Source organism: Simochromis diagramma, unplaced genomic scaffold (genome assembly GCF_900408965.1).
Source record: "Simochromis diagramma unplaced genomic scaffold, fSimDia1.1 OVJJ01000334.1, whole genome shotgun sequence".
Lineage (NCBI taxonomy): Eukaryota > Metazoa > Chordata > Actinopteri > Cichliformes > Cichlidae > Simochromis > Simochromis diagramma.
Window position 1 is genome coordinate 5,924,480 of NW_024386764.1, and position 15,615 is coordinate 5,940,094.

Genomic DNA, 15,615 nt, shown 5'->3' on the forward strand with positions numbered 1-15,615 from the left:
CCACATGGGTACAGTAGGAAGGCCGAAAATGAGAAAGAGCGAGAAGGGAGGGTGATGTGCTTTTGCAAACTGGCACCTCATAAATCTGACATGCAGCCAAGTAGAGAGAAACCAGGGAAAAGGGACATGCACACACACAAAGACAGAGACAGAGGACTGAACATGAAATGGAATGTATAGAGAAGAGAAAAGAGGGGAGTTTCTTCCAGAGGACATTGTCGTTGGGCTCCCTTCCACAACCAACCCATGCCCTGTCAATTTCATGCTCAACAGCCCACGGGCAAAGAGGCAGTTTGCGTCAGTGCAAGGATGCGAGGGTACAGTTAGTGTCGGTAACAGATGGTGTGCAGCAGAGAACCAGACGCTGCTTTTATATTTCGATATGATCTATTACTTCATCCCTTCAAAGAAGCAAACACCCAGAGCAGCAAGGCTGCAAAGCTGCCTCTGAATCACACATCCGATCAAAACTATTCAAGTGGAGTGTCTACACTGGCCTTCAGACCTCGTTTCAAACAAGTGCTGACAAAATTTAGATAAAAACCCATTTTCTAAATGGATAGACGTGTTATATAGATGGAGTGCCCAGTTTGCAAAGTTAACATGATCATTAGTGAGCATCACTGCTTTTCTTTTAGCCAGATCAGTGTTTTGTTTTGGATGTTTTTGTGAGATCATTTCAAACGTTTTCAAAATCCCCCAAATCACTTTTTCCCCCATCACTGCTGACACGTTAACACAGCAGACTGAAATTTCTCTGTTACGGTGACTTAACCTCTCTGCAATCAGTCTCATCTTACCAGTGTAGCCATCTTGCCGTAGTCCACCCAGCGCAGCGTGGCAAAGTTTGTGGACTCTGCACAGTTGAAGCCATGGTTGAAGCCGGCGTGGTAGCCATAAGGAAAGGTGATCATGAACTCCCCTTCATTCTGAGTTATCTGTTCACACAGACAAGAAAACACATTTTTTTTAAATGTCTGAAGGCTGAATATATCAGTTGTCTCTGTGCACAAGGAAGGCATTAATCTATTTAACAGTTATTTCTTACAGCTATATTTTATTGTTACCACCAGTTGCACAAAGGCTACCGCTGACTTAAGGTTTGAGGGATAAACATTGAGTTTGAATCCTTAGAAACATCTTGTCCCCGTTTTTCTGACGTAATTCGACTAAACATGGCTGCTGCTCCGAGTACTGAATTCCTTCCCATGAGTTCAGTGTTATTCTGCAAATGTGCTCTACTTGTCCTCACATTTTTAACCACTTTTGTGTGTGTGTGTGTGTGTGTGTGTGTGTGTTGCCCTAAAACCCAAGCCCTATATATCTGACTGCGGATCTCAATTTCTTTACAAAGCATGGATCTTGGCAATCAAGAGACACATCAAGCCAGATAAGGTGACAGGCATAAGAAGGAGAAACGGAAGTAGGGGGCTGAAAGTGGGAGATAAACTTCTTCAACTAAAGGCAGTGGTTCAGATATCAAAAGTCCCTTTTTTCTACTGCAAGAACACAAGTTTTATTTTTACACTCAAATCAGGAAAGATACTGTAGGTGTGTAACAAGTCAAACGTTCACTGTGATAATGATGTCCTAAGGGGTGAGAAATGAGATAAATGGGGGTAGAGGGGAACCCTTATGCTGACTCTGGAGAACATCAGATGCCTGCTCCATGTCAGCGTTTTTTTCCCCTTCCTCAATCTGCCATAATTTGAAGACTGAACTGCTGAACAGAACAATAACCGATAGGTGAAATGATCCCCAACAATTTGCTACAACAGACACAATATCTTGACTCATACTAATTTTTCAGAGCCAGTATAAGTTGCAATGTTTGCATCAAAGCTGAGTCATTAGAAATAAAAGCCCACTTCTTCTCCATCTGACGCAAGACACACTTGGAGAACTGGGGGAATAAATGCACCACTTCCCATCATCTGATACTAAATATTTCAAATCTCCTCATTGTTTTAATATCAATATCTGCATCACAATTTCCACTCTGATCATTATGAGGCTGAAGATGCGTGTGTGCTTAAGCATTGGGGTACAGCTTTATTCCATTTTATAATGGTTGCCTACTTTAGACGTTAGAGTCATGTAAGCAGAGAAACAAAGGGCAAACAGCTTTCTTCTATATGGTGTTAAAGGGTGAAACAGTGTCAGCCAGTTTAAGGTAAGTGGGTGGGAGGGACTCTGTTGCTACTTCAGCCAGCACTGGTAAAGAAGCTTGTATGACAGTTAACACAGAAATTAGGGCTGCTCGATTATGGCAAAAATGATAATCACGATTATTTTCACTGAAATTGAGATCTCGATTATTTGACGATATTTATTTAACAATAACAATGTATTGAATAATGACTTTAAAGATTGTCAAAAAAATAATATAAAATAGTGTGCAAATACTGATAACAGTGCAAATGTTTGCAATATAAAAAAAATTAATGAAAAATGTAAACATCTATGTTTAGTGAACTTTGCAGTGTTGCTCTGTGGTGCAGCTACGACACTGTAGCAAAGTTTACACACTATGTCTACTTGATCCACGTCTGACTCTGCGAACCCATAATGTTTCCACACCACTGAAGTTTTTTTTAACCTTTCTTTTCAACCAACGGCAGTCACTCTCCTCTCCAAATAACTTCTGCTTAGCTTTCCGAGCTTCCCTCGGGTCCTCTTAATCAGTGGTCCCCAACCCCCAGACCTCGGACCGGTACCGGTCCGTGAGTCGTTTGGTACCGGGGCGCGAGAGTTGAGGCTCAGGTGTGAAATGTATGGTTTTCAGGGTTTTTAATCGGTTTTCAGCGTTATTTTGTTATCGTTTTTATCGTTTACTCGGTTTTCCTGGGTCTTTTCACGTGTGTTATGAATAAATCTTTTTTTCGGTACCGGTACTAGTTTTATTTTGTTGTATTTATCCGCGACACCTTAAAGGCCGGTCCGTGAAAATATTGTCGGGCATAAACCGGTCCATGGCGCAAAAAAGGTTGGGGACCGCTGCTCTTGTGACACGTGTTCGAAATGCAGAGAGGTGCGCTCGATTTGCCACACAGAGCAGCGCGAGAGTAAAGCACGAGGGAGGGGCTAATAATCGGCTCAGTCATTTTTAATGATCGTTGAAAGCCCAGATCGTAATTGAGATTAAAATTCGATTAATTGAGCAGCCCTAACAGAAATTGTTAACATTACTTTATTACCTCATGGATACCTTATACTGTGTGTGTAGGGAAACAGTGGCTACTCACCCTGTCAAAGGGAATGCCATACTTCTTCAGGATGGATGGTGATATCAGTGTCATTTTGTGGCGAAGGAAGGCATCGCAGCCTTGGGAGCTGCCGGGAAAGAAGCCTGCAGAGGGTGAGAGTGAGCATAGGGCATTTTACTGACAACCACAACATCATCTTACTACAACAATCGTAGGGTATATATGTATATGTACATATGTTCATGTTATCATCAACCTCTGAAGGCAATGTTATGTTGTCTTTTTGTGTTTCTTTCATGAGCCACATTCAGCAAAATCTGTATCCATGACAGAGTTTTGTTCAATCACCACAAAAGACAGATTAAAGACTTTGAGAAAGTGCTGCAGGCCTCTCAAAAACAGCCCATGTTTTGTTTTGTTTTTTTACTCTTGCTAGTTTATCTAATGGAGTGAGGAATCGCTGTGCATCTGCTTGTCTGTTTTCTTAGCAAGGGTATAACTGGGAATCCAAATGATCCAAGTCATTTAGATAAGCAGTTTGTGTGTTTTGGCTAAAAGTTATCTTTTACACTTTCACAACTACTAACTGCCTGCATGTAAATGGTTAATCTGTATATTGTAGCAACAGGAGAATAACTGGATTTAAACTCAGAGTTAGTGAGAGAAGAAGATTAATAAGCAAAGCTTAAACCCATATACCAATATTTGGTGATTGGCAACTTTTTTCTTTCATACATAGGAAACAATAAATGCTCAGAAAAAAAACTGATTATGTGTAGTTTCATTCATTTAGACTCAACTCTGCTTAGATCAGCTGGTTGTTTTGTTTATCGTCAGGTATCTGGTGTGGTGGATCAGCCAAAACATCAGCCTACTGAAGTACACCAACACTAAAGACAATATGTCAACCGCACTCATAAGCCATCAGGTACATGTTAAAAATGGATTTTGTTCTCACCAGAAACTTCTTTTAAATCCACTTAATAGGCCTGAATCATCGAGTCACAGATTTTACGAACGGAAGCAATTATGCGGTGACTATGAGAGAAACTGTCTGGCAATGAAGTGTTGAGCATGAACAGTAATTTCAAGGACATCGGTTAAGAGCTGACACCAATGCAGCACTTGTTCCTGAAAGCCATTAATTATCATAATCATTTCCTGGGCCAACAATCCCCAGATGTCATCATGATGCCCCTGTGGTCCCCTGCCTGTCAGCTGGCACAAGTGAACTTCTTTCAGAAGAAAACTTAAAATGACACGGCAACTGAATACATCAACTACTGCATGGAAATGGGTGACAAAATTTACAGATGAAGCTACTGTACACTGATAGCATCATTGCTTACTCTGATTTTTAGGAGGAAAAAAAACCTAATTATTTCTCTTATTCTGTTCTCAATCACTACAGCACCCTATTAGCATGCCTAAAATTAGGTTATGCTGTGAAGCATGCGGGTGTCCGAGACATGAATGGAATCACTCTCCGATCGTGATGCAATATTTTCATCACACTGTCTGAATTAGAAACTAACAGTATGTTGCAGTAGTATTACGACCACAATCTAGCATAAACCATTACCAAGAAGCTTGTCAGCCTTTACTGGAATTTAGATTGAATATATTAATTTGCACAAACTGCTTTGTGTAAAGTACAAAAAACAGATTACAGAGTAATTAAAGGAGAAAATCAACACATTTGAATGTACTGCATTAGCCTGATTACTATACAACAGTGATCGGAGAATAGATTTCTATGATCCCTTCATATGTGTAATATAATCCCATAAGTGTATTTCGACACTGACAAATAAACAGCCATCTCCAGTTGAAATGCAACCATTTATCTTGTTATTGTTAATCCCACAACCTGGAAAAGGAAATCCGGTTTCCCCTTGACATGGGCAGAAATTAATTCACTGCCCAAAGTGTGGAATAATCAAATTACCACAGTGCATGAAAATTCACTGATTGTGGGCCTCCAGGTTGGATTTCTGGGGAGATCTGATGGATGTCACTGTGTTTAAAGGGATGCAACAGCATAAAAGTGAAGCTGGGTGCTGTCTCTCTGTAAAATTGTGATCCAGTTCAGTGCAACCAATGCAAACAGAAACAAGGAAAACCTGTGGGGTTATTTAAAACATGTTATTAATTTGCAGAAGCAGCAGCACTAACAACAGTGACAGTCAGAGGCTACTGATTATTTAAACCATGGTCTCATCCGTTTACTGCAATGTAATTAATCCGAAAACAATACAATGAGCTGTGCATTAATTACCGATGTTTTCGTCACTAATAAAAGTTACTGCAAGTCAGTGTACTTTATGAGAGGATTCAAGCTGCACTAAAGGAAATGTGAAACTGCATTTGCTATTGTATCGATGTGGACTTTTCCAGCTGGAGTAATTTACCAATCATACCCATCTTGTATTATAAAACAAACTCAATTCCTTAAAAACGCCGCCCGCTTTGAGATCATAATATACCTCTGACATTTTGGGCTCTCAAAGCCCCGACTCACTCTCTAAAACAAAGGCTCACTTCTGCTCTTGGAGACAGAAAGACAGACTCTGCATAATCAAAAGAATGAATTTCTCCTCTATCGCTCACTCTCCACCCCCTTTACTGCATGTACCCACCGGTGCCTCAAAGGGGGGTCCATCCATGCCTCCACCCAGTTAAACTTTAATGTGACTGACAGTATAATCAGCACCCATTTCATCCTTCATTTTCACTGCATTGTTTCAGCCTCTGTTCCACCCTACAAAGCAAAAGAGGGAGAGGGGGACTCCACTCTCCCAGTGCCTGCCTGCCCGTTGGAGCTGATAAAGGTGAATAATGTGCCGACAGAGCCTGCGTATTAATCCCCATTAAAATGCAGCTGGCTTTCTGAGCTCTCCATGGGGTAATATTAACTTAAAGGCTTCATTCTGTCCTTTCGAGTTTGAAAATCAAGTTCCTGCTTCGAACCCTACACCCTCCCTTCCTCTTCACCTTAACCGAAAAGTCTCCCGCCGTGGCAGAAATAATGCAGAGATGAGGAGTGATAGGAGTGACGTCCGTTACCCTGTCAAATGTCTGGAGAGGAGGTTTTAAGTAACCATTGTCCCAGTCCCATTTAGCATCCCTGCAACACTCATAACTGTCTTTTTAGGACCCCATAAACAGTTGGCTGCCTGGAGGATGGCTTTGATAGGTCAGTGAGAGCCTGTTAAATAACGGTGGCAGTGGTGTCCTCCTACTGCCAGCTGGTTAGATAAGAAGAGAGGAAGACAGGAAAGAGCATCAACATATACAATGTAATTAGAAAGCATGTTGCTTGAGATCAGAGATGTCGAGGTTATTTAAATAAAACATTAAACAATTCTGCATACATTGAAATGCATAATTGCCAAGTATTGTCCTAAAACTGCCAAACCAGGCAGATAAAAGTAAGACAAAATGCCCATTTTGCAGTATAATGCAATATTTATTGTCACCTTACAACAAGCGTTTTTATTATCAGCAAAGACTTCAACATGCTCTGTGAGTAAAGCCGTCAATACAATGGGCCCATCTCACAGCAGACTTTTTGACTGGTGTTTTAGAAAAGGCACAGATGGAAGTAATAACAGTAATTAGGACTCCATTCTATTTAGGTGGGCCAGTAAGTCAATGTGAACACCAGGGCTGTGAAACTGAAACAACTGAATAAAATGATGCCGAAGCTGCAGTTGTGTTTAGTACTGGTAGGGTTTGTAGGGTTCCCCCTTTATTTCGTTTTTAATACTTAATTGTAAAAATATTACTTGAGAGATTACAGAACTAGGGTGTTTAAGAATGAGGCTCTCTTTGATTTGTACTTAGGATTTGGAATAATTACAAGGTGTTTTTTAATCTTAGATTCTTCTGTGGATTTTTCATGTCGTTTTCAAACTACAAGAGCAAGTTTTCGCATGAATGAAGCCCAGTGGTGGGCCCATTTGACAAACACTCTTTAAATGACCGTAACTCCGTTACAAACTGTGCTAGAGAAAAAATTCAAGTGGTTTTGGAGAGAGGAGAACAAAAGCTTTACAGGGATATGTATCATGGTAGCAAAAGAAGATTCAGGTACTACGGTCTGAACGCAGACAGAAAAATCAGCTCTGGCTAGATTTTACATTAACGTAACTCCTCAACCATTTTGGGCTAGAGAGAAAATTCACATAGTTTCTAAACAATAGGATTTAATTTACAATTTTACAGCCAAAACCACAAAATAAGTGCAGGTGGCCTGTGTGATACTTTCGTGATAATGAGCTATCATTATAGACATAAGCCTGACACTCCAGTATGCATTGCCCTAAGCAGCAGTACATAAGAAGAACTTTATCACAAAGTCAAACATGTTTGGTTATTTCTCCAGCTTTCTTTTGTGGAGAAATTTTAATGCAAATGCTCCATAAACACATTAAGTAGATTGGTTAAGTGTTTTCCCTTTATACCAGCGCAGTAACGGCTACAACCAAACCCCTATCCATCGCTGGCACAGCACTGTGCAGATAGCCAGGGAGTTCCCTCCATAGAGGAATTTTTGGCGAGGCTTAAAGGCCAACACCACAAGAAAATCCACTGGTGAAATGATAAGAAATGAGAATAAAAACATAAGAATTAAAATCCTCTCCAATAAGTGCCTCAGAGCAATTTAGCAAACTGCTGAACAAGTAGAACATAAACACTGATATGTTTTTGACTTCCAGGAGTGAGCTCTCCTCTCACCCTCGGCAGCTGTATTTTACAAATGAGGCAGGTGCTGGATAAGCCAGCTAAGCTGCAATGTATGACTGAACACCCTGCTATAAAAGCTGGCGCTAATGGGATCTCAGTTTTAATGTCCAAAGCCAGACTACTCTGTGGGTGGTTTTAAAAGTAGCATTTAATGTCATTTTTAACATTTTAGCAGTGTAACCAGCAGATGTATGGATAAAGGACATCTGGGCCAAGACTGTCCATTTCCCTGTGTGTCAGTCACTGATTACAATATGAATATAGATACACTTATTTATTTAAAAAAAAAAAAAAAAAAAAAAGCTAAATTACTGCAGCGTGACAGCTGATGCTTTCAAAATTACATCTGCCAAATGTGCTCCTCTTATCCCTCCACATGGACTTCCTTCCACAGGCTGCTCAAATGTGACTGGTCAATACGACTCTAAAGCCCAAAGCATCTCACTCCTTGCCCTACAGATTCTGCATATTTATAAGGAAACCTATTTAACTTCATGTGTGTGTAGCCCACAGGAAAAGGTTTTAGACCTGGAAATGCAAAACCAGCTTCCTCGAGCTGTCTTTCAGCCCCTCGCTATTATGTGACCGAACCTTTTTGAGTTTAGTTCATCAACAGTTTTTCCTTATAAGCACAGGAAGTGAAATACTGTCTGAATGCTTTTGTTTCCTTTGTGCATAGAGACAAACTCCATATATTGCACATAGATCAATGGTACATAGTTAAATTCCACCCAGGAGTGATAACTAGCATATAACTGGGAGAATGTGTCTATTTAAAGCAAGTCTCTCTTCTCACCTTGATATCTTTTCCCTCACTCTAAGAAACATTCGATACTAAGGTTAATCCTCACTGATCAAAACAGAGAATAAGAGTAAAAGGAGAACATGGGTGCTGGAAAAGAATGGGGAACAAAAGGAAACATCTTGTGTCAAAGAAAGATGGCAGAATGGTATCACTTCACTGTCTCTTTTATCCACCTTAGACAAGATTTCTAGATTTCAGATGAAATCCTCATGTCAAAGCACTGACTATAAAAGTCAACAAAGAATATAATGCTGAGAAATTGTTCTACTTTTAGTTTTTTCACCCTAGTTGAAATATGTTTGACGTTTTCACTTTTCCACAGATTTCTGACAGGCGTTAAGACCGTTCATGAATCATCTACAGCCAACACTTCCTCCTCGGGATAATAAACATTCATCAAAACATGGTCCAGAACAACTGGCCTTGATTGTGTGAGTTTTTCAAGTTTTCCGTCATTACTTCTGCAGAACAAACAGGTGCTGCTGGTGTCACTTCAGACAGCTTCTACTGTAAAATTCAGCATCCATCCTCATCTTTTTAGCATGAGTGACTGCACACGTTAAGTGCTTCAAGCTGCTCTTTCATCTGCTGCTCCATTTTAGCACAACCAAGTGACCAAAAAACAAAAATATATAATTTTATATATTGTGGCAAAGTGGCATTATCAAAGTTTTTCACTAACTCAGTGCATATGCGCCACACTGTTGATGGTAAGGACCACTGTGTTTGTCAGAGGAAAAGCTGCGGGAAGGTTGTTTATTGTGAGTGCTAAACAATGACGTCCATGCTGCGTTTGGGAGAGGAGAAGGTGAGATGTAGCTCAAAAGTCCCGCTTTGTTTTCTATTAAACGATGCAAGAGGGGGCAATAAGCGTGCTTTGAATGTGTGCTTGTGTGTATTCAGGGCATGTGTTAAGTGTGCAGCGCGTGTATGATTTTAATGGCGTGTGCTCTACAGGCAGAAGCACTTGCTCTGTCACTTAACGCATGTGAGTGAAAGAGATAAAGGCAGGAAAGCGTGCGGAAGTGGTGAATAAACAAACTTAAATGGATTTTAATTGAAATTAGCTCCTCACCTTGTGCCAGCCTCTCTAGTCTTTTGCCATGCTCAGGAGGGACACTGTACCTGTGGAGACAAGAGGAAAAGATGACAAAAAGTCAGACACCTCTGACTTGTGTTGAACTTTTTTTTTTAAACCTAATTTTCACCTTCTCTTTCTTCCAATTATCTTAAAAGAAATCAAGATGTACAGAATATTTTTACATCTCTAGTGTGAACACTTTGCTTGTACTAACAGCTTAAAAGGAATCTGCAGTTTTGCTGAGGTGAATCTGCAACTTCAGGAGGTCTTCTCATAAAGCAGATGTGTGGATAAAGCTGGGTTGCATTCTTAGCATTAAATATATCACAGAAACATTATTTTCATTGATGATTTAATTCATTCATCAATTGCTTAAGATGAACACAAAGCATATTTAACAGGTATTTATATTATAGTATACAAAGTCAATGCATGCGTTAAAATGTCAAACAGCAAGCATGTGGCCATGTGACAATTTGACTTGAGATTCACCGTAGTATTAAAAGCAAACAGATGAGCACACAGGGTAAGATGCTAGAGGGAAACAACAAAACACACAACCTGCTACGGTTTTAATATGATTTAGAGTCAGAGCTGTCAGAAACACACCACGGAGGCTCATGGTTGTATGTGCATTACTCTAGTGATTGACTTGGTGCAATTAAGAAGAAAACTTTGAACAAAAAATGTCAATATGTAAACACTGTAGCAGCGAAAGAAAACAATTATCATTAAAAATATTTATAGTGAGACTGGGAGGGAAGGAGAGGTTAGTGGAAAAGATCAAATGAGCGGTGAAGGGCAGGACCAGGAGAAATTAGTGTTTTGGGAGTGCTAGGTTATTTCTGACCTCTCAGCAATTACTGGTTTGATGAGACTGCCCATGACATAACCTTCACTATTCCTCCCTAAAACAAATTCTTGTTTTTGTAACTGACATATCTGTGCATTTGGCAAAAGCCCTTCTTTTTGTTTCTTTGTTTTTCTTAAATCACCTCAATATTTTACATCCTTTTGTAACAGTAACCCTTTGGCCTTGGTGTTTGTGCTAGAGCGAGGTATTACTATTGGCAGTGTTCGTGCTGGTAATACATGAGGTAGGCACTGCAAAGTACGTGGCATTACACCAATTGTCATATGCTAAACTTCAAAAGAAAATTTCTTTCTAAAACAGAGTGGGAGGAAGGGAGCAGAGCTAAACTATAATCTGCTCATTTGTGAAGTTATTACATACTCTTTATTACAGCAATTAAATCCTCGGTATTGTTTAACCCTCCATAGACCTTGAGAAATGAAGATGGGTGGGGGGGAGGAGAAAAAAAAAAGCCTACATCTCTGCTTTCTTACAGAAGCCTTAACAACAAGAGAGATGTTTGAAACAAACTGAGAAAGAAGTAACAAAGAGAGAGACGGTGAGAGGCCATCGCACCTAATGAGAGACAAGAATGGACAAGAGAATAAGACTCAGAGAGGAAGGAATGAAAATAATTAATAAAAGGAAGCATAAAGAGAAAGTCCATTCCAGTCAGAGATGCCATGAAACATGGCGCCACACTGCCACCTGTAGACAAAAGATTAGACCGTAGCTGGAGCTGCAGCCTCCTTCATTGTTTTATTGTAAACACTAAAAGCTATGCATAGATTTTAGCTCCAACCTGACATTGGGTTATGGGCTAATGTTGTCACAAAGCTCTGCAGGCATTCCTATGAGTTTGGTTATGACCAGATATATCACTCGGGTTTTGGGTCATATAGCGAGCACGGTATACACACGGTATACACACGGATACAACTGAGTGCAGCATTGTAACGCAGTTTAGCTGCAGCTCAAAATATAAATTAAAAAAAACAGAAAAACAAAAAAACAAAACAAAACTGTAAAACGAACAACAAAAAGAAAACAAAATGAGCTTCGAGTAATTCCAGCATCTGTGTTCAGCTAGGCTAAATATATCCCCACACCTCTCAGCTGAAGATTAAATTGATATCGATCTTTTCCTCCAACTCAGGAACACAGAAAACAACTACATCTAAACCGAAGTTTTGGAGTCCACCTCTAAAAAGCTGTTTGGGTTTTTGTTTTTTTGCTGTGTGAGGTAAAATCACATCAGAGCTTTCTGTGCAAATATGTACATTTTTCAGAGAACTCCATCCCAGAGACAAACTAAACAAATCAAACGATCAGCGTGAGTCCTCCTGTTCCCCTCTGTCCGAAGGCTGAGGTTTCCATGGCAACAACACGTATGTCACTCTGCCGGCACGGTGAGAAACGCACAAAACAACACACGGCAAATGAAGGCTTGAACTTTTACACCTCTCTGGGGAAGAGTGTTATTTACCCGAGGTGGGACAGCTTTCCAGGCAGGTAGAGATAGAGGGGGGAGCCTTGACAGCACGAGAAGTGCCAATGCATGTGTTAGTGCGCCACTGCAGACATGTTGCACACACACTTCTTTAAAAATCTGTAAACAACTATGGCACCGTTAAAAAGGAACTTTCAGCTACTAAAAACATCAAGTCAACGCTGAGAACACCCCACTCAACATCCAAACTGCAGCTACATTTCAACTTCTATGCAGATTTTCAGCTCCCCGTTCCTCTCCTCTGGGAACTGTCAAACGACAATGCTTCAAAACCATCGGACTACAGAGGAGGTTGAAAACTGATGGATTCATAATGAACTCCACCCTTCCTGGGAAGTTGCAGCTGGGCTACACTTCAAAATATCCCTTTCAATTCTCTTTCGTCAGCCTTTCCCTATCTTCTAGTTGCATGCTCAGAGGCTAATCTTTTAACTGACAGCTTATCTATTGTTGTGTGTTGGGGTAGATGGATGATTGACAGGGTTTCAGCACTGAAAAGAGAAAAGAGAATGATGGAGGGATAAAGATGGGAAGAAAGTGACTGGCAGCTAAGGGTGAGATCTTCCACACATCCACTAGAATGTGTGCGATTGGCACTAGTAGTTTTGGTAGGGTCTGACTTTGATGGGAGCAGAGTTGCATGGGGAAAACGGAGTTAATTTCACAATCGGCTGCACTATGAGAGGAGAGGAAGTGAAAGACAAAGAGAGCGTGTGTTTTAAAGGACCGTGCTCTGTTTAACAGCCTGTAATTACCCCACCACACACAAGTATAAAAGTGAAAATGATTCAGTTTCAGTGGGGGGAGAGTGCGGGTGGGTGGGCTTGGTGAGAATTAGACAAGAGAATTCAACAAAAGCATAAAAAGTCTGGGGGAAGAAAAAGAGAGAGGAAATAAAACTCGTACATCTGTTTAGTTGGGCATCAATTAGTCAGACTGATGTTAAAATAATGTTGTTGTTTGTTTTTTTTTATTACAAGATTCTCGATTACCCAATTTGATAATGGTTAAAAAAAAAAAAAAAAAAAAAAAAAAAAAAAGTAAAACAGAATCCGTCACAGCACGAAGGTCCTGGGTTTGAATCCACCATCCGACTCTGTGGAGTTTGCATGTTCTCCCCGTGCCTATGTATGTTCTCTCTGGGTACTCCAGCTTCCTCCACAGTCCAAAGACATTTAGGTTAGGTCAACTGGTAGTTCTAAATTGGCTATAGGTGTGAATGTGAGTGTGAAAGGTTGCCTGTCTCTCTGTATTAGCTCTGTAATAGACTGTAACCTTTTTGGCCTATGACAGGTGGAATAGACCCCAACCCGATGCTGGATTCATAATGAACAGTTACAGAAAGCGTTTTTAAAAAGACCACAAAAGGAAGAAGCAGTCTTTTTAAAAACAAAACAAAAAACTTCTCTTTCTGCTAAAATCTGTCTTGTACATTAAAACCAGGTCATTTCTGTTATAGTGAGCAAAACTGGTCTCACATTGGCCTATGATTTGCATACCTCTCTGGCTACACAAAGAACATTACTGAAATTCAATAAATTCAGATAGGGAGACGACAACAGTAATAACACTGCCCTCAAGTGGCTGTAAAAGGATTTATACCACTTTGGTGTGTTTAAAAAAAAAAAAAAAAAAAAAAAATCTATGAAACAGCCCTAAATATATAACCAACAATTGTTTCCATAATAATCTTTAAACACGGATACAAGAGAAAGACAGAAACACCACACCTTCTTAGCAATTTAATAAACACCGTGGAGGTGTATTCAAACAAAGGAATACTGCATACACAGACCTCCATAAGCAATGCAGCAGTGCCAGAGGTCCAGAACATGTAACACCAGACTGAACACTGCAGCTCGATGAATGTAATTTCATCTGTCAGACCACACGCACTTTGACACTGAGTCGTAGTGAAATATACTCATGCTCACTCGGAGGTGTGAAAACAAGACAGATGATTTTAATGAGGTGACATCACAGAGAGGGGGAGCTATAACACATAGACACATGGTATACCACTTCAGGAGGCAAGCAAGAGAGGGGAAAAGGTGGCGGGGAAGCATACTGTGAAAAGAAGGAAGACAGGTGAGAAAGAAAACAGAGAAGGAAATCTTTAAAACAACAATAAAAACCCACAAACACACACATACACAGAAGCAATACTGTATTTCTGAAAGCTGAGATGACACTGCTCCCCTCCTGCAGTGATATGGATGGAAAACAAGGTGCAGGGAAAGACAACACACACACACACACACACACACACACACACAAGACAATCAAGGAGCAGAAAAGGTAAGAAGAAAAACATATTTTCCCCTCAGGAACCATGTGACAGAAGGAAATACAGACAGCAGGCAAGAAAAATATAAATCTGAATCACAGTACTACCTCTCCTGTACAACAGGCTCTATAAAGAGTTTAAGCAACTCCCAAATGTCAAGGTACGATGAGACAAAAATTAATATCTTTGTTTTTAATTTACCATTCTTCAAAGTACCGCATCAGACTAGAAATTGAAAAATAAATCATGTGAATAAGATAAAGTGACAACTAGCAATTATAAAGAGAAATAACTTTTGTGCCCGTTGTTGACACAAAATGTAACAACTAACATTTTTTACCCGGCATTGAACAGAAAGAAACACTACTTTGTTATTGTTTGGCATTACCAATCAGTCAAGCTTCAGTTTCAATTTGTATTTGCTTGAGTCCAAACCACAAAATTAGTCAATTTCATCGAGATGAATGATTTGGCAAAAAAAAAAAAAAAAATGTTTAAATGAAAACATAGTTTAATTAATTTCAGTTTTACTTATATAGCAACAAATCAAAACAGCAGTCACCTTAAGGAACATAAAGACCCAACACTGTAATTGGCGACAGTGGGAAGGAAAAACTTCATTTTTACAGGAAGAAACATCCAGCAGAACCGGGCTCAGAGAGGGGCAGCCATCTGCCGGGACCAGTTAGGGGTCGTGGCTAATGGTTTGCAACGAGCGCAGCAGTAGTTGTGATTAACCTTACACACAGCTAACCTGATGCCAGAACCAAAGAGGAAGAGTACATACTTAGTACATAGACATCAGTTTGGACCCAAAATCAGGTCAGATAAAGGCAGACAAGTTGTGTCTCTAAAGAATGATTAAGGAGTGAAACGAGTTGAAAATTTTGCCAATCATTACTCTCCACACTTATAATAAACAGGATGTAGTGAAGACTTTGACACAAATTTCAAGTTATAAGGCATCCATGTGTAAATATAGACACATTTGGGCTATCCAGGACAAGCATTGTATTTACATACCGGTAATCAGGTGAAAATTAGCGTGCAAATGACTGCAAATGTGCAAAGCACCCTCTCACTCTGTCCTTCGCAAAGCTCACTGCAAACAATTCAGGCATTCA

The 15,615-nt window shown here is 40.0% G+C and overlaps 1 protein-coding gene across 1 annotated transcript in view; it reads right to left on the minus strand.

The window, feature by feature from the left end:
* The window catches only part of kdm4b (lysine (K)-specific demethylase 4B), a 42,021-nt gene that overhangs the window by 19,841 nt on the left and 6,565 nt on the right, over nt 1–15,615 (minus strand). Inside the window, exons 6-8 of the mRNA XM_040032952.1 lie at nt 9,836–9,885; nt 3,246–3,349; nt 801–938 (exon numbers count right to left, since the gene is read on the minus strand). Of these exons, the coding sequence (XP_039888886.1) occupies nt 801–938; nt 3,246–3,349; nt 9,836–9,885 (292 nt within the window). The remainder of the gene's footprint in view (nt 1–800; nt 939–3,245; nt 3,350–9,835; nt 9,886–15,615) is intronic.